This window comes from Sus scrofa, chromosome 9 (genome assembly GCF_000003025.6).
Source record: "Sus scrofa isolate TJ Tabasco breed Duroc chromosome 9, Sscrofa11.1, whole genome shotgun sequence".
Lineage (NCBI taxonomy): Eukaryota > Metazoa > Chordata > Mammalia > Artiodactyla > Suidae > Sus > Sus scrofa.
The window spans coordinates 55,728,773-55,750,058 of record NC_010451.4 but is presented as its reverse complement, the minus strand read 5'-3'; the positions used below and the strand labels follow the sequence as shown (position 1 = coordinate 55,750,058).

Genomic DNA, 21,286 nt, shown 5'->3' with positions numbered 1-21,286 from the left:
GTCCAGCTTGCAGACTGTAGGATTTCTTGGCCTCTATCATCCGTGAGCCAAGTCCCTATAGTAAATCTCCATATATATCCTCTTGGTTCCGTTTCTCTGGAGAACCCGGACCGATACTAACAACCATAAAAACCACACCGATTTTGTGTTTTCTGCTGTGCGTGTGTGGGAAAAAGTTTTTGTGATGCCAGCAGAAGTCAATAGGAACCTTCCCCTGGGACCTGAGGAGGGAGAGGGGGAGAGAACGGTGGTTGTAAATAAGAGAACCGTATCCTCAGTTCTGAAGGAAGGTTGTACAATTTATTTAGTCGAATTATTTTACAACAGAGTTTTTGATGACATTGTCAGCTTAACACTTAACACAGCTTAAAAAAGTCAATGATTATCTGCAAAATTATAGATATTTTAATATCTAAAAAAAATATTGCATATATAGGATAGAAAAATCCCTCATATCTGAATGGGAAAGTCAGGTTGTTCTTTTCCCAGTTTTGTGACTGCAGTTTGGTTATTTACAAACATTTCCAAAGAAAGGGACCATCTTTGTCCGTGCTCCAAGTTAAATTACTGAACCAGTGATCCTCTTTCCAGTTAACTCAGTGACATCAACATCCTCTCCACAACACAACAACATTATGCTTTTCTAAAAACTTGCTGTGAAAACGAACACACACCTCAAATGTACAGATTGACAAAAGATGTACAAATTACATTAAAAAAAATAACAACGACTGATTTGATAGTAACATTGTGTGACCGAGGTCAACTCGTTTCTTTATTCTTTTCATTTTTTAATTATTTATTTTTAATACTGTGAGATATAGGAAAATAACTCTGCATAATTTATACAGTAAGTTGCCTCCTGGTTGGTGGACCCTGGACTGGTCTTCTGACAAGCGCACAGCACTTGCGAATCTGTTTGTTTTTAGAAATCCCTATGACTTTTCAAAGTTCTGGGACCCACTGTCATTATTTTAAAAACACACACAAAAAGTTATTTACCTCTCCGTCTTTTAGGAACGGCTGCATGTGCATTGGCATTTCTTAGTTCATACCTGGACTATTTCTAGAGAGAATGGTCAGCCTAGTGCATTTCTTGCTATCACTGAGAGGGATTTTGCAATGCCCGTGACTTCTTAAATACACACTAGTTCTTTCTCTTAAATTCCAGTTGGGTGAAAACTTCACTGGTCTTACAACCAATGTTCCAGTTGCCATCCACTGAATTAGGTCTTCCTAAGATAAAATAAGAAGCTTCTTGCCTCTATTTTCAGTTAAGTCTCAAACCAGAGCAGAACTGGTTAAGTCCATGATTATCATACTGAACCCTTCAAGGTCCAAGATGAGACCCGTGTGTTGACAAGAAACTGCTTTGGTCCTAAGAGTATACAGAAGAGCTACAGTTTCTTTCCCAGAACCATAACACAAACCATTCCAGTCATCTAAATAGTCAACTTGTAAAAGGACAAGAGATCAGGAATCCAAACCTGGTGTACTGGCCCATGGAATCATCCATCATCTCTTGGTTCAAGGTAGAGGAAACGATAGCTACCCAACATAAGAAAAAAAAAAAAAAAAAAAAAAAAAAAAAAGAGGATTGCTTTTTAAAGAACAAATAAAAAGGTTTTGTCCAACAAAAAAGAAACATGAAGGTTTTGCTTTCTCTGCAAGGCCACAAAGGTCCAACAGGAAGTGTGAGGGAGGGGGCTTCGGCGAGAAGGCCACCGTGGAAGCTTCTAGTAGTAGCTGCCTAAGTGTGAGGGCACGTGGGTGTTGGGATGGCGAGGGACGTTGGGGCTGGGGTAGAGCCCACCCGTGGGGGAGGTCCAGTATTGTGACGCGGCTCCAAAGAAGCTGGAGGAAGTCACCGGCATGGCGGACGGGTGGGGAGGGACAAAGTTCACCTTCTGTTGGTGGGCGTGGTACGAGGGCATGTAGGAAATATCAGAAGGGTACTTGTACATGGACGACTCGGTGGGGTGTGGCTGCAGCGCCTGGGCGATGCCGTGGAAGTCAAACTTGTAGGCATACCTCTTGCCGTGCACTTTGGTCATAATGTTTTTATCGTAGTAGTATCGGAGGGCCCGGCTCAGCTTGTCATAATTCATGTTGGGTTTGCTCTTCCGTTCCCCCCAGCGCCTGGCCACCTCGTCGGGGTCCGTCATTTTGAACTCCCCGTTGGTGCCTTCCCAGGTGATGCAGCTGGCGTTGGCGCTGTCCGAGAGTAGCTCCAGGAGGAACTGCCACAGCTGGATCTGGCCGCTCCCTGCGGGTGGTGAGGCAGATGGGAGAAGAGAGGCTTAGCCCGGGAAGTCGGAGCCCCGCCTCGGCAGTGCCAGGGTCCCCTCCCCCTGGATGAGAACCTCTTGATTTCCTCTGATGGTCAGAATCCACCTGCCCCTGAGACTGGCCTGATCGGCAAGGTTGGATCTTGAGAGAACCTGCCAGGGACCTGGCGGAATCTGTCCAGAACCAGCTGTGTGGTTTGGGGAAAGCCACCTCCCTCCCCTTTGGGCAAGAGGCTTGACTCTCTTCTTCTATGAGGGCCTGGATCCCTGTCTACTCTTTACTTGGTGCTGAAGTCTCCCAGAGGCCCAGGGAGGAAGGTGTGACAATGCTTTTGGGTGATGGGATCTGGGCTGCTCCTTAGCCCTTGTGCTTGGCTCTCGGCTCTAAGTTCCACAGAACAGAACCTGAGCCGGGAGAAAAAAAAAAAAAAAAAAAAAAGAGGCGAGGGAGTTGGTGGCTTCTTCATCCTCTGAGCAGGAATGGCCAGCCCTAGGGAATAACCTGAGGATGTGGGCAGCATGAGTTCCCTGGGTGGGAAGGTGCTGGGTTGGACTCACTCTTGCAAAAGTTCTGTTAGCTCCTGGAGGGGGGTGTGCTTGGTTTAGAACTCGTTTGAGAGTTATTTTAATAACATACCCTTAAAATGCATTGTCAGGTTTATTTTATCTGTTTTCACGAAGCCAGATAATGCTGCACCACTCTCTAAAGTAGAGACTATCATATCCTTGGAATATGCATTCCTTTGGGTCTGGCTTGAGGAAGATCACTGAGAGCTGATTGGAACTGTTCCCTGTTCCCCACTGCCCCACCTCTGCCTGTCTTCCTCTGTTGAAACTTATCTCAACCTCAGTGCAAACAGGCAGGGCTGATAGGTTTGTTATCCAGAAGCATCGTCAGCGAATGGCCATCATCAGCACTTAATGACAAGCCCTGTCCTCTCAGGTGTCATACAACTCAAGGAAAGAAGTACATGTTACTCCCCATTGGGGGTCTGAACGTAGGACACCCAAGCGGTCTTGGTGACTCATGAAACTATGGAACATTCTGGAAGACAACCTCTCAGGCCAAAGTAAACTCACCGGGATTGGCTAGGCGACTGCTGGTCGGGCCCAGGATCTGATAGGGATCTAAGGAAACAAAAAAGGAAATTTGCTTCACTGTTATTAAAAATATAAAGACAACAGCATTAACAATAAGAATACCCCCAGGGGTTTATATTTTTATTTCAATATCATCAGAAAACGGCTGAGCTTTTGTTTGCACACCTCGAAGATCCTGATCAGAGTTAGGGTCTTGACCCCCGTGATTGCAGAAGCAACAGAAAAGAGTAACGGTATCATTTTTTCATATTTGAAAATGTGGAGGTAATGCTGTCATTACCGAACACAGAATAATAAAACCGTTTGGAAAGGAGCCGGGTGATATTCAGTCATCATGAGGAAGGTGCAGGATGGCTTACGAAATGGGCTTAAGGAAGGGCAGATGACGACGGGTCTTGGATAACTACCTATTCTGAACAACCTCATACCACACATTTCTCTTTTTCTTCTTTTTTTTGGGGCTGCACTGGCAGCATATGGAGGCTCCTGGGCTAGGGGTGGAATCGGAGCTGTAGCTGCCCACCTGGCACCACAGCCATAGCAACACCAGATCTGAGCCTTGTCTGTGACCTGCACTGCAGCTCATGGCAATGCCAAATCCTTAACCCACTGAGTGAGGCCAGGGATCAAACCTGTACCCTCATGGCTACTAGTCGGGTTTGTTAACTGCTAAGCCATGACGGGAAGTCTTTTCGGGGGGGGGCTCTTTTTCTGATGTTGCATCAACATGCCTGAAATCAAGCAGGCTGGTTTCTAGTCCAATTGAGTTATAAACTAAATATCTAAAATAGGGCACAAAGAACCTATTTATAAAACAGAAACAGACTCATAGACATAGCAAGCAGACTTGTGGTTGCCAAGGGGGAGTGGGGAGAGAGTGACATGGATGGGGAGTTTGGGGCTGGTAGATGCAAACTATTTAGAATGGAGAAGCAATGAGGTCCTACTGTACAGCACAGGGAACTATATCCAGTCTCTTGAGATAGACCATGATGGAAGATAGTATGAGAAAGGGAATGTACATATATTATTGGGTCACTTTTCTGTACTGCAGAAATTAGCAAGACATGGTAAATCAACTATAACTAAAAAAATAACTCATTCGGAGTTCCTGTCATGGTGCAGCGGAAATGAATCTGAGTAGGAACCATGAGGCTGCAGGTTTGATCCCTGGCCTCGCTCAGTGGGTCAAGGGTCTGGTGTTGCCGTGAGCTCTGGTGTAGGTTACAGACACGGCTCAGATCTGGCCTTACTGTGGCTGTGGTGTAGGTCAGCAGCTGTAGCTCCAGTTTGACCCCTAGCCTGGGAACCTCCATATTCCACGGGGGCGGCAATAAAAAGCCAAACAACAACATCAACTCATTGGACAGTCTCTGGGGATTGGTTTTCTCATTTGCAAAAGGATGGGCTGGGCTCCTGGATTCTCCAGTTCTCTTCTGGTACAATCTTCTATGATTTTAAATTTGGAAAGGTCAACGCCAACCAGAATTTGTATTTTAGCTATAAAAGGACTATTCATAATACATCAGTGTGCTTATAACTTATATGGTTACTTAGCCATAAAAGAAATCTTTGCAATAGTAGCTTACGGGAGGTTTGTGTTTTTTTCTGGTGAGGAAATCATTGTTGGAAAGATGGCTCACAACTTGGCCATGCTGTCCTATGTTTGATACAATTCTAGCATTTTTATAATTACAATTGTAATTTTAAAAAATCAACATCATTTGAGGGTTTTTGCTTACAATCACAAATAAACTTGAAGAGTCCTTAAGACCTCTTAGTCTATCCCTTCTTATCCACACGGTATGACAACTAAAATATTTTTGGCAGGTAATGGTCAATTTTGTTGTTGTTGAGGATTCTTTCAATCCTGTGTCAAATCCTCTCCGTCTGACTGTGTCTCAGAGTCTGCAAGTTCTTAGCTTTCCTGATGAAATGTAGGTCAACTTTCTATTGCTTATCTTCAGTGGCGATGGAAAATAATGTCTCTCCATCCCAAAGCAAAATGGCTTGTTTGGAGCACACAGCTTGGCTGTGTCCCACAGAGAGGGTAGACCTGGGCTGGGGAGGGGGTACAACAGCTGGGCCCTTCGCAGAGAACAGAAGGAAGGCTTCTCCAGAGGGCAAACTGGGACGTTTGAGTGGAAGATATAGAGTGGGGGACACTGGCTCCAGTGGTGGAATGGGGCCTCATCAGGTAGTGAGCGCCCCATCACTATAAGCATTCAAGTAGAGCGCACATAATTATAAGACTGAGATGTGATAGGAGGATGGTATAGACCCAAATATCTCTAGGTTCCATTCCAATGCTAAGAGTCTCCAGTTTTCTGATTTTATTTTAACTTTGTTTTTTAAGATATTTAATTATAGTTGATTTACAATGTTTCATCAATTTCTGCTGTACAGCAAAGTGACCCAGTCATACATATGTGTGTGTGTATATACACATTTTTTCCTCACATTATCTTCCACTGTATTCCATTACAAGTGACTAGATAGAGTTCCCTGTGCTGTACAGCAAGACCTCATTGCTTATCCACTCCAGATACAATAGATGGCATCTACTAACCCCAAACTCCCAGTCCATCCCACTCCCTCCTCCTCCCCCTTGTCAACCACAGGCAAAAGATACACATAAGTTGACAGTGAGGGGATAGAAAAAGATATTCCCTGTTTTAAAAGTTCCTCTCCCTTAACTGTTAAGTAGATCCAGCACAGGTAAGGTTTGGTGAAGCCACTTGGGAGCCTGGGCTTAACAGCGCTCGCTCGCTCAGAAACCAGAGGTGGCTTTTGGCAAATCCTTTCACCTCTTTGGGCCTCAGTTTCTTTATTTTACACAATGAGGCATTCTAACCTTTAGGCTTCTGCCACCTCGGATATTTCATGAGTCCCTACACGATTCCAGTGGCAGGTACCCAATTCCTGGATCTATAAGAGCGACAAACGTTAAGAGTCCATGAAAAGGCAGAGTGATGACAAATGCAGTGGATTGTCTAAATCCTCCTTGGGTGACCACGTGGAAGCAGTGGCCACACAGGAAGCAAAGGGGGGGGGGGTTCACTTATCACGGACGCGTACCTGGCTGGGGCCGCTGTTCAGTATTCTTACTCATGGTCTGTGCTCCTGCAAGAGGGGGGCCTGCAACAAGAAGGAAAGGAAGAAGGTGAGTGCGGCCATTCTCACCAGGGGAGGGAACAGCTCGTCAAATGCTCCCCGGCCCCAAGGAAGGACAAAGATGCTTTCTCATTCATTCATGCAATCCACTCACTCTTTTATTCATTTTATTTGATAAATATTTATCCAGAAGCTACCAAGTGCTGGCACTGTTCTCCATGCTAGAGATCCAGCACTGTATCAGCAGTTCCCGCAAGAACTTGCCTTTTATTTATTTATTTATTTGTTTATTTATTTTTTGTCTTTTGTCTTTTTAGGGCCCCACCCACGGCATATGGAGGTTCCCAGGCTAGGGGTCTACTTGGAGCTGTAGCTGCCGGCCACAGCCATGTGGGATCCGAGCTGCATGTGCGACCTACACCACAGCTCACGGCAAATCTGGATCCTCAACCCAATGAGCGAGGCCAGGGATCAAACCCGCAACCTCATGGTTCCCAGTTGGATTTGCTTCCACTGCGCCACGACAGGAACTCCAAGAACTTTCATTTTAATGGGGAGGCAACGATAAATAGTAATAAACAGGTAAGGCAGAGTGTCTGATGGCTGCACATTTCATTTTTATATAGAAAATTTAGAAAGGTCCTTCATGAGAAGGTGACATTTGAGCACAGGTCCCTTGAGCCCGTGTTTCTGTGTCTGCTGAATGCCCTCCAGGGTATCTCTCATGTACACACACTCTCTGCTCTTGTCATCATGTCTCCACGTCAGATCTAGATGCTTCTTGCACCGTCCAAGGCTTGGTCTGACTGGCACCCTCACCACTCCTCTCTTCCCGCTGACCCATCCTATGTTGTTGAGCCAGTTTAATCTCCCTAAACCACTTCACTCTACCATCCAAAAACCTTAGTGACTCATGGTTGGCCAAAGAATTGGGGTCTCCCTTCATAGCATCTCTGCACCCTCTTCCTTCCCTTTCCAGACCTCCTCCCCTTCATGCATCCTAAACTCCAGAAGCCCGAGTCCTCCCTGACTGTCAGAACTTGTCAGTCTTTCTTCTTTATTCTTTTTGTCTTTTTAAGGCCGCACCCATGGCATATGGAGGTTTCCAGGCTAGGGGTCAAATCGGAGCTGTAGCTGCCAGCCCACACCAAAGCCACAGCAACGCCAGATCTGAGCTGCATCTGCCAGCTACACCACACAACGCCGGATCCTTAACCCATTGAGCTAAGCCAGGGATCGAACGTGGGTCCTCATGGTTGCTGGTCAGATTCATTTCCACTGAGCCTGTCAATCTTGATGTCTTTCCCTGGCCTCACCTCTCCTGGAAGGGCTTGTCTTCCCTGTTTCTGTGGGTTCGAATCCTGCCTCTCCTCCCAGGGCCAACTCAAGTGGCCCCCGGTCCACAAGGCAGGCCTTCCTGATGCCACCCAGAGGGAGGGGGTGTGTGTGTGTGCAGGATTTCTCTTCCCTGCTTGAGAGGTTGGCCCATGTCTGATTCACCACTGTGAACCCCACAGTGCCAAGAGCTTGGTGCAGAATACACAAATAATCCATATTATTATTTTGTCTGTTTAGGGCCGCAGCCACAGCATGTGGAAGTTCCCAAGCTAGGGGCTGAATCGGAGCTGCAGCTGCCGGCCTTACACCACAGCCACAGCAACACCAGATCCAAGCCACGTCTGCAACCTGCACCACAGCTCATGGCAATACCAGATCCTTAACTGACAGAGCGGGGCCAGGAATGGAACCCGTGTCCTCATGGATACTAGTCGGGTTTGTTACCTCTGATCCACAGTGGGAAATTCCATGTTATTAAATGGGCTCTTGGTTATCACTTGGGCATTAATTTGTAATTCCCACTTCTTTCTTGAAAGAATTCCCTTCCTGTGCATGATATTTTACTCCTAGAGATGGCAAGATTGACAGATTCAGGGTCAGGAGTTTATGAGGCAGTCTCTTTCCCTGTTCCCTTCATGGGGGACTTAGGGTTGGACGCCAATCCAAAGTGATAAGTCGGACCCCCTACTATCTCCTCATCAGGTTATCCCCCCCTCAGTCTTTCCCGAAATGGGGTGGGGATGCTGGGAGGACAATGCCTGGATGAGGAGGGAAGCAAAGTCATGGAGGGTCCTTATCACAACTTAAATGACAGAATCCAAAATCCAGTGATGTGTCATCCATCCAGACCCTTGTCCTGAAAAATCTTCCAACTTCAAAAATTCTAAAACCAAATACAAGGAAACCAAACTCAAAGGTCTGAGTGAAAAGCCCCTACCCCTCAAGGACCCGGGAACACTGATAGGTCCTACACTGGCCATTCATGTTGATGTCCACTCCAAAAGCAGGACAACAAAGTGCCCACTCCTGTGCCTCCTTTACTCCTCTTCTCCACCCCGTCCTCAGAACAAGGTCTTCCTCCCAAAGAAGAGAATGGCATTTACTTACTTTTGTTGAGGCCAGAATTCATGTTGTTGCCCCATCCTCCTCTCCTGACCGAGTCATAGGAAGGGTCTAAGGGAAACAGCAAGCAAAGGTACATCAGCATCTCCTGCTCTTCAGAAACCTTGCATGAAGATGACCTTTCAGCCATCAGGAGAAATTACATTTAACGCAGCAATAACCTTTTAGGAGTTCCCGTCGTGGCTCAGTGGTTAACGAATCCGACTGGGAACCATGAGGTTGCGGGTTCGATCCCTGGCCTAGCTCAGTGGGTTAAGGATCCGGCGTTGCCGTGAGCTGTGGTGTAGGTCGCAGATGCGGCTTGGATCCCATGTTGCTGTGGCTGTGGTGTGGGCCGGCAGATACAGCTCCAATTGGACCCCTACCCTGGGAACCTCCATCTATATGCCGCGAGTGCGGCCCTAAAAAAAAAAATAAAATAAAATACCACTCAATAACCTGGTAAGCATCGCTAAATTCTGGAAGTGTACACTTCACGGGGGCAAAGGAAGCTAAGTGGAATGAACAGGGACACTGACAGGGAACCAAAGAAATGGAAGGAAGCCTGGATTTGAAATCATTGGGTTGGTTCGAGTTCTGGCCCTTCCCTCAGGTTTGTTGTGAGACCTTGGTTGAATCAACACATCCTTGTGCTGGGAGTTCCCAGTGTGGCTCAGCAGTAAGAAACCCAACTAGTATCCATGAGAATGTGTGTTCGATCCCTGGCCTCACTCAGTGGGTCTACGATCTAGCATTGCTGTGAGCTGCAGCATAGGTCATAGATGAGGCTCGGATCTGGCATTGCTGTGGTTGTGGTGTAGGCTGGTAGCTACAGCTCTGATTTGACCCCTAGCCTGGGAACCTCCAGAGGCTGTGGGTGCCGCCCTATTCAAAAAAAAAAAAAAAAAAAAAAAGGAGTTCCCGTCGTGGTGCAGTGGTTAACAAATCTGACTAGGAACCATGAGGTTGTGGGTTCGATCCCTGGCCTTGCTCAGTGGGTTAAGGATCCAGCATTGCCATGAGCTGTGGTGTAGGTCGCAGACGTGGCTCGGCTCCCGTGTGGCTGTGGCTCCGGCGTCAGCCGGTGGCTACAGCTCCGACTGGACCCCTAGCCTGGGAGCCTCCATATGCCGCAGGAAGCGGCCCTAGAAAAGGCAGAAAGACAAAAAAAAAAAAAAAAAAAAAAAAAAAGACATCCTTGGGCATCAATGTTTTAAAATATGAAAGCGAAAGTTCACAGGATTTATCTACCCTACAAGATTGTGCTAATGTTATTACCTGAATGTCTGTGTGCCCTCCCCCAATTCATACGTCGAATTCATCACACCCCAGTGTGATGATGTTGGGAGGTGGGGTCTTTGAGAATAAGTCATGAGAGTAGAATGGGATTAGTGCCCGTAGAAGAAGAGGTCACAGAGGTAGCTCGCCTGCTTCCTGCCATGTGAGGGCACAAGAAATTAGCCGTCTGCTACCCAGAAGGGAGCCCTCACCAGAACCTGACCATGCTGGCACCTTATCTCAGACTCCTCACCTCTAGAAGGTCAAGAAGTACATTTCTGTAGTTTCTAGCCCCCAGCCGATGGTACCTTGTTACAGCAGCCTTAAAGGACAAAGAGGTCATACTCAAATGGGATAACATATGCAAGCAGCTTATAAGGTATTTTATAAATATAAGCTATGTTTAGAAAGAAAAAATGTCCAAAACCATGTGGGAAAGCGCTTCTTTTTTGCTTTTTAGGGCCACATTTGTGGCATATGGAAGTTCCCAGGCTAGGGGTTGAATCAGAGCTACAGCTGCTGGCCACAGCCAAAGGCACAGCAACATCAGATCTGAGCCTTGTCTGCGACCTACACCACAGTCATAGCACCGAGGGATCCTAGCCACACAGCTCACAGCAACGCTGGATCCTTAATCCACTGAGCGAGGCCAGGGATCGAACCTGCATCCTCATGGATCCTAGTCGGGTTCGTAAACTGCTGAGCCACAAAGGGAACTCCCTCGGAAAGAGCTTTAAGCAGCTCTGCACAGACAGGTAAGGTCCAGATTAAAGGTTCACTGGGAGAATGTCTCACAGCCCCGGCCATGGGGCCCCGGGCAGCGGCGCCAGCCCTCACTCCAGCACACTGATGCTGTGGGCACATCACGGGGTCTCCTCGGTCTCTCATGCTTTTCCATTGAGAGTGGATGACCACAGAGAAAGGAAAAAAGGCCAGAGGTGTGGCTGGACCGAGAAACAAAGAGCTGGAGAGATACTTCCCGCCTGGAAGTGCTCAGAAGGCTCCAGATGGCCTTGGCGGACGCCCCATTGATTCTGAGCAGTCATGATCCCAACCACTCTCTTGAAAGAATCCACATGTCCCCATAACCATGTTCAGAAATTGTTTCACTGACTGGCTGGAGACTGGAAACTCTTTTCCTTTCTCATGGTGGGAGTCCCGTTGAGACATGGAGCAGGAATAGCAGAGGAGCTTAAGGATACAGAATTATGACTTTCAAAGTCTTTCTACGGACAACAAAGCAACCATAAAAACCACGCGCACAAATGGAGCGCAAACCTCATCAAACAATGGTCAGACGGGGCGAAACGCAAACCAGCCTCTTCTGAGCCCCTCAGACAAATTAGAAGAACAGCAAAGATGGACTGGCCTGTTCTCATGGTTTCTGGCTAAGAGGAACCAAAAGACAGGACCAATTTTCTTGTGGAAAAAATCCACGTGCGGATGCACATTCCTCCTGGCTCTGGAAAAGCCAGTGCACTTTTAAAATTACAATCTTTAGCAATTGGCATGAAAAGCAAAACAGAAAGTGAAGGGGATGGAATTGGGAAGAGGGGAGGGACGGGGGCAAAAGAGAGACAAAGCTCGGCTCATCTGAGCTGTCTGTTTTTATTTCTATTTGACGTTTTTTTCCCCTCACGGTTCCCCCTGCAAATAGAGTCTTCTGCTAGCCCCCAAACCAAATAAAACAAAAACAAAGAACCCAGGGTGTTTGTGTTTACAAGCTTGGGGTGCAACTGACTTTCTCATGGATATTTGCCGGGCTGTCAGGTCAGCAGCATGTGTTCAAGGCCAGGGGACCCTCAGGGAAAGGCCAAGTTCTTCTAAGATGTTTCTTTGGTGGGTGGGTGGCAGTGGTTGGGGGGAGATGCCGGTTAGGCCTCCAGTAATTTATTTGGGACTGATTTCTGCAGTGTATTGTGTGTTTGGCCACCGAGTGGATGAGAGATAATATGAAAAAAGCTCCCTGTCCTTGCCTTTACACATGAGACAATAGCAGAGTGGGAGGAAGCATAGGTCATGTGCCAGTGGCATGCCAGAGGAAGTTAAGGGAGGAGAGGTAAGTGTCACTGGGGCCTTGTGACCTGAGTGAGGCCTCTTTGGCAAGCACATGGCAGAAGCTGTGGTGGGATATGAACGTGACAGATAGGAGGCAACCACATATGGGACTGTGGGGCTACAGCCGAGGGAAGCCGGCTGGAACAGAGGGCTGATGCCAGGCTCAAGTCCATGTTGACAGCCGGTCAGCAAACTTAACGGCCCTGGGTTCCAGGCAATGGAAACCGGGAGAGGTTTGGGGCCTGAGGCAATACTGTGAAAGCAGGGTGTGGCGGAGAGGGCAGCTTGGCGTGTGCGTGGGATGGATGGAGTGCTGGGGGAGGAAGGTGCATCAAGCAGGAACAGAACAGAAAGTGGAATAGAAAGTGACCAATTCATGCAAAAAGAAAAAGCAACTCACTGTGTTCCAGGAATTGGTGTGTGTTATCTCAGGTTCTGACTGACTGCACTGATAAGATCTCTGACTCAAACAGTTTTAATTTTTTTTCTTTTGCTTTTTAGGGCCACACCTGAGACATATGGAAGTTCCCAGGCTAGGGTTTGAATGGGAGCTGCAGCTGCCAGCCTACACCACAGTCATAGATAGCAACGCCAGATCCGAGCCGCGTCTGCGAATTACACTACAGCTCACGGCATCGCTGGATCCTTAACCCACTGAGTGAGGCCAGGGATCAAACCCACATCCTCATGGATATTATTCAGGTTTGTTACTGCTGAGCCACAGTGGGAACTCCCTATGATCAATTTTTCTACTCAATCCTTAGTCTATAGGAGGCTTCCATTCTCTCTGGAGACTATGGCATACTCATTCAGAAGAACCTTTTTTTTAAAAGCTCAAATTATGGGAGCTCCTGTTGTGGCTCAGCCGAAATGAATCTGACTAGCATCCATGAGGTCGCAGGTTCAATCCCTGGCCTCATGTAGCGGGTTAAGGATCCGGTGTTTCCATGAGCTGTGGTGTAGGTTGCAGATATGGCTCATATCTGCGTTGCTGTGGCCGTGGTGTAGGCTGGCAGTTACAGCTCTGATTCCACCCCTAGCCTGGGAATCTTCATGTGCCGTAGGTACAGCCTTAAAAAGACCAAAAAAAAAAAAAGATATTAAGCTCAAATTATGGCTTTGGTGATATTGACTTCTTATCAACTTTTCTTCTTTGTCTTTTATTCTAACTCTGGGCAGCACAGGCATCCAAGAGGTACAGAATGGCTGGATACATTCCCTCTAACCCACAGAGGGTGGGTGTGGCTAGATTTTTTCCTAATCCTAAGTGCCCAATTGTGTCTGAAGTCCATGCCTTAAGAAGAGTCTGGCAGCTCCATCTTTCCCGAGATGTCTCCAGGCATGAGGAGGGCCACGGAGCTGGGGGCATGCAATCCCCCTCAGGCCTGCCTCAGGGAAAAGCCCAGCTGACGGGGCTTTTGAAGTCCCAACCAATCCTCAAGTCCTCTAGTAGGTAAAAAGGAAGGGACAGAAACAGAGAGGCTACCAGTGATCAGCCTGAACCAGCCTCAACGCCTCCTGTGGCGTTAACAGAGCAATAAACAGCAGTGGGCCATGCTGTAAGCCAGCGTCTTTAGGCAACAGTCTCAGCACAGAGGGTGGAATCAGGGCAGCAGAAGCCACAGGCTCCCTGCCACTTGCTCCTTCATTCCTACCTATTTGCATGGAAAATCCTGCCACTGGCTCCTGAGTCCACAAAGGACACCTGGGCCCATTTACTGAGGAGCTTGACAAATGCTCTCTGTGGGCACTGGAGTTTGTGTAAGATTCTTTCATTTTCTCCAGATATATGCCCAAGAGTTGGCAAACGTAAGATTTAAATGAAAGCCAGTGCTTTTGGAGTAAGTCCCACTGCAAGGACAAAGCTGAGATGGAGAAGGCCAAGGTTAAGAGCTAACGTCTGGCACTCTGCCTTAGAGATTTGAAGCACCAGGGCAGCCTCGCAGATTAAATGAGGCATCCAGGCAAAGTGCTGGCCCAGTGCCCAGTGCAGTCAGCCTCGGTAAATATTAGCAATTAAGAATATTCCTGTATTTACATCATTAAATACCTAAAAAACATTCAGACCCAGAAATACAACCGCCAGCCCTACCAAGGGCACGTTAGCCCCCTTCCCCTCTCTCCATCCCTCTTACTCTGCTTTACTTCTAATTTTTCCACTTATCATCTAAAATTTAATCAATAACTAATCCGTGTTGTTTATTGTCTCCATCTTCTGCCTGAATGTCAGGTCCACATCTGTAGAGACCCCTCCTCCGTTCTCTGATAGAACCAAGAACCTGGGACAATGCCGAGCACAGAGCGAGTACAAGAAATATTTGTTGACTGAATGAATAAACTGGGCCAATATTTTCTCCTTCTTGCTAAATATACCCACTTCCTCTTGCTGGTCACTGGTTTACTCGCTGAAGGGGAATCAGAGCCCCTACCCCGACTCCTCCCCACTAAATGAAGAATCCAGGTGATGGGGAATGTAGACTATTAACTCCGTGTGCCTTCTGAGCAGAATGGACAACAATTCGCCTAGACGGAGAACTTGTCGCCACAGGGAGGTCCAGGACTAGAGGCCACTCACTTAAGTGACTTGCATGTTATTTTATATATATCTTAACAATGTCACTGTTGAAATGAGGGCTTATTGTTTTTCTCCTAAAAGTCATATGAGTGAGAACTTAGCAGTGTGGTCAGTGCTAGTCTCCCCCCTGCCCCCCCCCACACACACACAGAGAGAGAGAGAGAGAGAGAGAGAATCTGTCTATAACCAAAATGGAAAAGCCTGGACCCGAGAGTTACCCAACAACTCACATTTCTGCACAAACACTCTCCCTCCCCGGGCCTGACGCCCAGCTGTGTCAGTGCTCCCTGGGTCCTGGCCGCTGGTCAGCATGTGGGGAGGTCCCCTGGGGGTGCGCCTGGCCCACGAAGCAGCCTGAGCCTGAGCCTGCCCCCCCCACCCCGAGCCCCCAAATACGGTGCGTGCTGTCTGCTCTCTCTGAGAACTGACTTCTGAAAACACACGGTTAAGCTGGCAGCCAAAGGCACGGTGGGCAAAACTGTGACCTTTGGGGACCAGCAGAGCAATTGGGCTCAGAACCTCTGTGTGGCGGCAGAGGCTCTGTCAGCAGCAGATCACCCTTGACACGCGGTACCTCAGTGAAGGTGGACACCCCCTGGCCCCACAAGATAACCAATCCTACTGTGACGCCTTTTCACAGGATTCCTCCTGGAAGGGCTGGAGCCTGTGGTCCCAGGTGGTCCTGCCAGTGACTTTTGCCAAAGCAAAGAGAGACCAGAGCCTCATTGTGGGGAGTCTAGGCGCTGCAAGGTATTGTAGCTAATTCAACCTCTTGGATGTTATGGCCAGAACAGTATCTCCACTATGGGACGCCCGGTGTGGCTGAATTTGACACTAAATGGCCTCTTAGATTCCAGGGGAGCCTCCCCGAGGAGGGAGAAATGTGAGCATGGAAGTTTGTTTCTGACAAATCCTTGTTGGAAGGGGAGCCCTGTCTCTGGACGTGACCTTCTCACAGACATCCCAGTGTTAGCTCGGCTTCTGTACGATAAATGGGTCCTAGAAATGCGGCCAAACATCTCAGGAAAGACATTTCTTTCTGCTCTGATGCCGACCGTTTGCCCTTGGAAGGCCCGATGTCCCAGGCAACACGCACAGCTCCCCACTTTGTCATGACCTCACCCGGAGGCCAGAGATGCAGAGACACCAGCTCACAAAAGCCTCTCTCTTCGTCCCTCACGACCTAACACCGTGCCCTCGATGACTTGATGGAAAGAGATGGATTTTCCCTGAAACTTCTCTTTGAATTTCTGGTTGGCAGCACCTAGCGCTGTTTATCCTTGGAAAGCCCAGCTTCTGAATGCAGACCTTTCAGCAGACGCAGGGGCAAGGCTGCTCCCGCTCAGACCAGAGGCTTCTCTCAGTTCCATCCAGACCTCCTTTCTCAGAAGAGTGAGGGTACCGAAGGAGAAAAGCTCTGACAAAGAAGACCTCAAACCCAAAGCCTCAAATTTCCCAAGAAAAAGCCAAGCCCACCAGGAGGAAGACCCATCACCCAGAAGGTCCCATATCCACAGGGCAGAACCCTTGCTGCTGGGAGAGGACTGGGCTGGGCAGTCCTCCGAAACCCCGCTCCCTCTGAGGCCCCCGGTTACAAGATGTCCAGTCTTTGAGGAGGAGCAGGCTCTACTGGCCACCAACCCAAATCTGCTGCCCTCTGGGCTTTCCTTCATGCTGTGCCGCACCCATGACAGCCTGCCTGCTTCTTGAACCTTCCCGACTCGGGACCAACCCCCTGCCTGCCCCTATCTCCCTATGACCCCTGCTGGTGAGCACAGCAGATGTCTGACCTGCTGGCTGGACCCCCCCACTTCCAGAGCTGTGCAAAGGCACCTAGCCCCTGAGCTGTGAAGGTCACACAGGGCTTGGGTGCCTTGGTGAAGACACCCTTGCCCTCTGACAGGTGAGTGGTTACGACATGGCGTTTAGAATTATTTCTCCCTGGGTTCAGATCCCAGCTTAGCCATTCACTCCGCTGAAGAGTCTTTTTTGGGGGGGCTGCCCTTGTGGCATATGGAAGTTCCCAGGCTAGGGGTCAAATCAGAGCTGCAATTGTTAGCCTACACCACAGCCACAGCCACAGCAACTCGGGGTCCAAGCTGCATCTGTGACCTATACCACAGCTCATGGTAATGCCAGATCCTTAACCCACTGAGTGAGGCCAGGGATCAAACCCACATCCTCATGGATGCTTGTTGGTTCTTGACCTGCAGAGCCACAACAGGAACGCCCTTTGCTAAACAATCTTGATCAGAAGGTTATGCTGCCTTCAAATGCCAGGTTCTGCTTCTCTAAAAAGGATTAATAACAGATGCTTTATGGGGTTGCTAGGAGGATTAAATATGCATTCGATAAATGGCAATTTAGAAATTGCCACAGTATGCATGCAGGCTACACAGTCTTGCTTGCACCCCTAAGGTGCTGGTCTCAGTGAATTAAGGTTAAAAAGCTCATTAGGGAAGGCTCTGGGAAAGAAGAGAAGCCTGGAGGAGGAAGGATAGTTCCATTCCTGTGCCCCTGGATCAGTGATTCCCAAATCAGAATCAAGAGTGGCTCTCTCACAGAAGAAGATCCTGGATCCCAGTTTGGAAGGTGGCGCAGGTGGTGGCTCTGGCTGCCCGCAAGTGTATTACTGGGCTGAGGAATGACAGCCTCCCCCTTGTTCCCAGATGTCAACTTCCCCTGTTCCCTGCCCAGACAGCATCAGAACCCTGGGCTGGGTCTTCACCTCCTTCCTCCATTCTTCAGCTCAGTGCCGCCTCCACTGCAGGGGGAGCTTATGTTCTAAAGAGCAACGGGGATCCTGGCTTCTACAGAGACTTCGGGAGGAGGGAAATATCTCAGGAAGGCTTTCCTCAAACTTGGAACTCACAGAAGAAGAAGAAGAAGAAAAAAAAAAAAACCCAAAAACATCCTGGATCAGATTTCCTTTGCTCAAGGGTCTTGTGCTGGAATCCAAACAGCCCCTCCGCCTCAGAACTGGCCCTGCTGTGTTGAGGAGAATGGAGCTACTGTTGATGATATTCCTCGTGCAAAGGGAAGAAAGGACACAGGAGAGAAATGCTTGCAAAAAACGGGTGACTTTCAAACATGAGAGTTTGCAAAGGCCAGTGGCACGTCTGCAGACCCAAGGCTCCCCGTGGACCTCGGACCTTTGCTTCACTTTGTTCCTCCTATGGGCTCTGCGTCTAAATGCCACTCACGTTTAAATGACCTCTTTATGTTGGTAAGGCCTCCAAGTGGGATTCGGGGGCCAGCCTGGAGGGGAAAAGCAATTCCTACTGACTAGATTAATTGGGTGTTGGCCAAAACTACCTTCCACACTGAGCCATGCAGACGCAACTTAATTGCCTACTTCTTGGGTCAAAACTGCCTCAGGTTTAAGAGGCTTCCAGGTCGGAAAAAGGAAACCTAATAGCTCCCTTAGGGAAGCTGGCTTGAGGATGAATGAGAGACAGCCTGTGTTCAGCCCCCGGGCTCCTCCGAGACTGGGGTTCTGACCCTGTCACGCCCACGTTCCTCAGCGGGGTCGTCCTCACTCTCTTTGGTGATATGAGATACGGTCTTGCGTCTGCTGCACGAGTTAACTTTTGCATCTTTTTCTGCCAAAGTTCTGCAGGCCAATGCTCACTGGTGAGGGCCTCATATTTGTTGCCCTCGGCTGTTCAGCCTCCTGGTGTAACGCTTTGTGTAGTCAGGGCCCTCACTTGGTGATCATCTTTGGGAAGCAAGGGTCTATATCTTATCACCTTCATGCCCCTGACCCCAAGTCCTTCCCTTCCCCCAGACTGGGCTATTTTTTGGTTTTTTTTTTTTTTTTTTTTTTTTTTAAGGCTACACCTGCAGCATATGGAAGTTCCCAGGTCAAATCAGAACTATAGCTGCCTGCCTACACCACAGCCACAGCAACTCAGGATCTGAGCCACGTCTGCCCACCTACAGTACAGCTCACAGAAACGCTGGATCCTTAATCCACTGAGTGAAGCCAGGGGTTGAACCTACATCCTCATGGATACTAGTCAGATTCTTAACCCACCTAGACACAATGGGAACTCTCTGGCTTACTGAACTTAGCAAACATCTCATGTCCCACCCGCATTTATTCATTCAACAACATTTTACTGAACCTCTACTAACCGGAGCCAGACACTGTTCTATGTGCTGAGAATACAAAGGTGGCTAGACAAACATCCTTGCTCTTGGAGCTGACACTCAAAACGAATAGTAAACTCCATCATACATTAGAAGGTGGTGAGTGCTATGGAGAAAAAGAAAACAAGAGAAGCGGAATAGGCAGTGCCGGGACCAGGGGAGGCCTCACTGATAACATGGTTGGAACAGAGATCTGACCTGTCTCATGTTATGAAAATGCTCTCCAAAGCGCCATGCTTTTCTTATGAAAAGCGACTGGGTCACCCTACATTGATCTCAAAGCCCTTCTGGAAAGGCGATCCCTTGTTATCAGTTCTTCACCTGCTGGGAATTATTTAAGAAATGAAAAAATGAGCTAAAAAAACCTTGTCAGTAACGTTTTGATGTTTGGGTGAGAGACAGTAAAAGGCAAGCTGAGCTTAGCCGATTAAAAAGGTCGGCAGGGAGTTCCCCCTGTGGCTCAGCGGAAACAAATCTATCAGTATTCACGAGGACACGGGTTCAATCCCTGGCCTCACTCAGTGGGTTAAGGATCCTACATCACAGTAGGTCACAGACAGGGCTTGGATCTGGAGTTGCTGTGGCTGTGGTGTAGGCCAGCAGCTACGGCTCCGATTCAACCCCTAGCCTGGGAACCTCCATATGCCAAGGGTGCGGCCCTAAAATGGTAAAAAGTTAAAAAAAAAAAAAGAGTTTGGCAATTTTTGCATACTTAGAATCAGGGTAATTGCAAAATCTTAGATGCACACTGACAAGGGATTGCCATTCAAATCAAGGAACGTAAAATTCCATCCCTTCCTACTATGTGCCTTCTGACCTGCCTCTGGAGTAGTTGGCAGGAAAGGGCATTTCTCCAGGGCCAGTGTGGAAGAAGGCGTTCTCCCAGAAGGAACACTCCATCTTCATCTTCGTGAGCAGGTGAGTAGGAAATACTTCCCTCTCTGAGCCCTGCATCCACACATCAAAAGCACAGGAGTTCAAGACAAAGAACTATCCACTCGTGGCAGGTGGAATGTGGTCTCACTTATATAATAGAATCCGAGGCTTCTTTTCAGGTTGGAAGGAAACTTCAGACATTATCTAAACCAGACATGCAAATTAGCAGAGGCCTGGAGGCCCAAAGCCTGAGAGAAAGCATATGTGGCCATATAAGAATTTTAATAGAAATTGAAAGTATGACTCAGACAAGAAAAAAATGCCTTTCTCTAAACTCCTCTAGGATATTGGGCAGGACTGATAATTATTGTACAGGCAGGCCAGAGACTTTTGAAACTCAAGGAGTTTTTAACATTATCCCATCTCTTTGGAAGAGGTGTACCGAAATCTTAGCACGTGTAACAGGTGTTATTGAGAGCTCTTAAAGATTTTCATGGGAAGGAATTCTATAATTTCTCTTTAATCCATTCCAAGCAGGGAAAGAGTTCATTGCCATGGAAAGAACTCTGGATTGGGGTTCACTGCCAATGATGAGCCATGTGAACTTAGGCAGGTGACAGTCTCTCTGTATCTCAGTCGACCTATCTCTAACAGGTAGACACGGGGAAAAATAATTCCTTTAAAATTTAAGAATATGGAAAAGCAAATGGCCTATTTAGTCCTCACAAGGTTCTTTTGAGAATAAATGAGATCATACATGTGAAAATTCTTTATACAGGCCAAAGCATCCTTTAAGATTATAAGCTGCTACTCTTTCCCAGAGTTTTATTCCTTGGAAATAGAAGTTAATCTTTCTTGTGTTGATCAAGGCTGATTTCTTCTGGTTCTTTGTTTGTTTTCTTTTTTCTTTTTTTTTTTTTTTGGTCTTTTTTAGGACTGTACCCAGCCATATGGAAGTTCCCAGGCTAGGGGTCAAATTGGAGCCATAGCTGCCAGCGTACACCACAGCCACATCAATGCCAGATACCAGCCACATCCACCATCTACACTGCAGCTTGCGACAATGCCAGATCCTTAAACCATTGAGTAAGGCCAGGGATCAAACCCGCATCCTCATGGATACTAGTTAGGGTTGTCCCCGCTTAAGCCACAACCAGAACTCCTTCTGGTTCTTTCTTTAGGGAAGCAGAAGGACTGAGTCACTATTTAATTAAATTGATAAACTAGATCTTCCTTCCTTGATGAATCCATTAACTGTCAATGGTATTTGCTGGATATTTAGAGGGCTAGAAAAAAGGATATAGGACAAAACTCATCATTAAAGACTATAAGGTAATCTGTAATTAGGTCCACAGATGGCTTGTGAGTGTGGCTGTGTCTGGAGAAGGGACCGTTGTCTTTGGGA

General features: G+C 47.8%; 1 protein-coding gene across 4 annotated transcripts in view; it reads right to left on the bottom strand.

The window, feature by feature from the left end:
* Positions 275–21,286, bottom strand: part of FLI1 (Fli-1 proto-oncogene, ETS transcription factor) — a 136,880-nt gene continuing 115,868 nt past the window's right edge. For all 4 annotated transcript variants that reach the window (XM_021063122.1, XM_021063121.1, XM_021063124.1 and 1 more), the window contains 4 exons: positions 8,949–9,014; positions 6,468–6,527; positions 3,369–3,416; positions 275–2,266 (listed from right to left, as the gene is read on the bottom strand). In XM_021063122.1, coding sequence (XP_020918781.1) covers positions 1,737–2,266; positions 3,369–3,416; positions 6,468–6,527; positions 8,949–9,014 — 704 coding nt within the window. In that variant the 3' untranslated portion in view covers positions 275–1,736. The remainder of the gene's footprint in view (positions 2,267–3,368; positions 3,417–6,467; positions 6,528–8,948; positions 9,015–21,286) is intronic.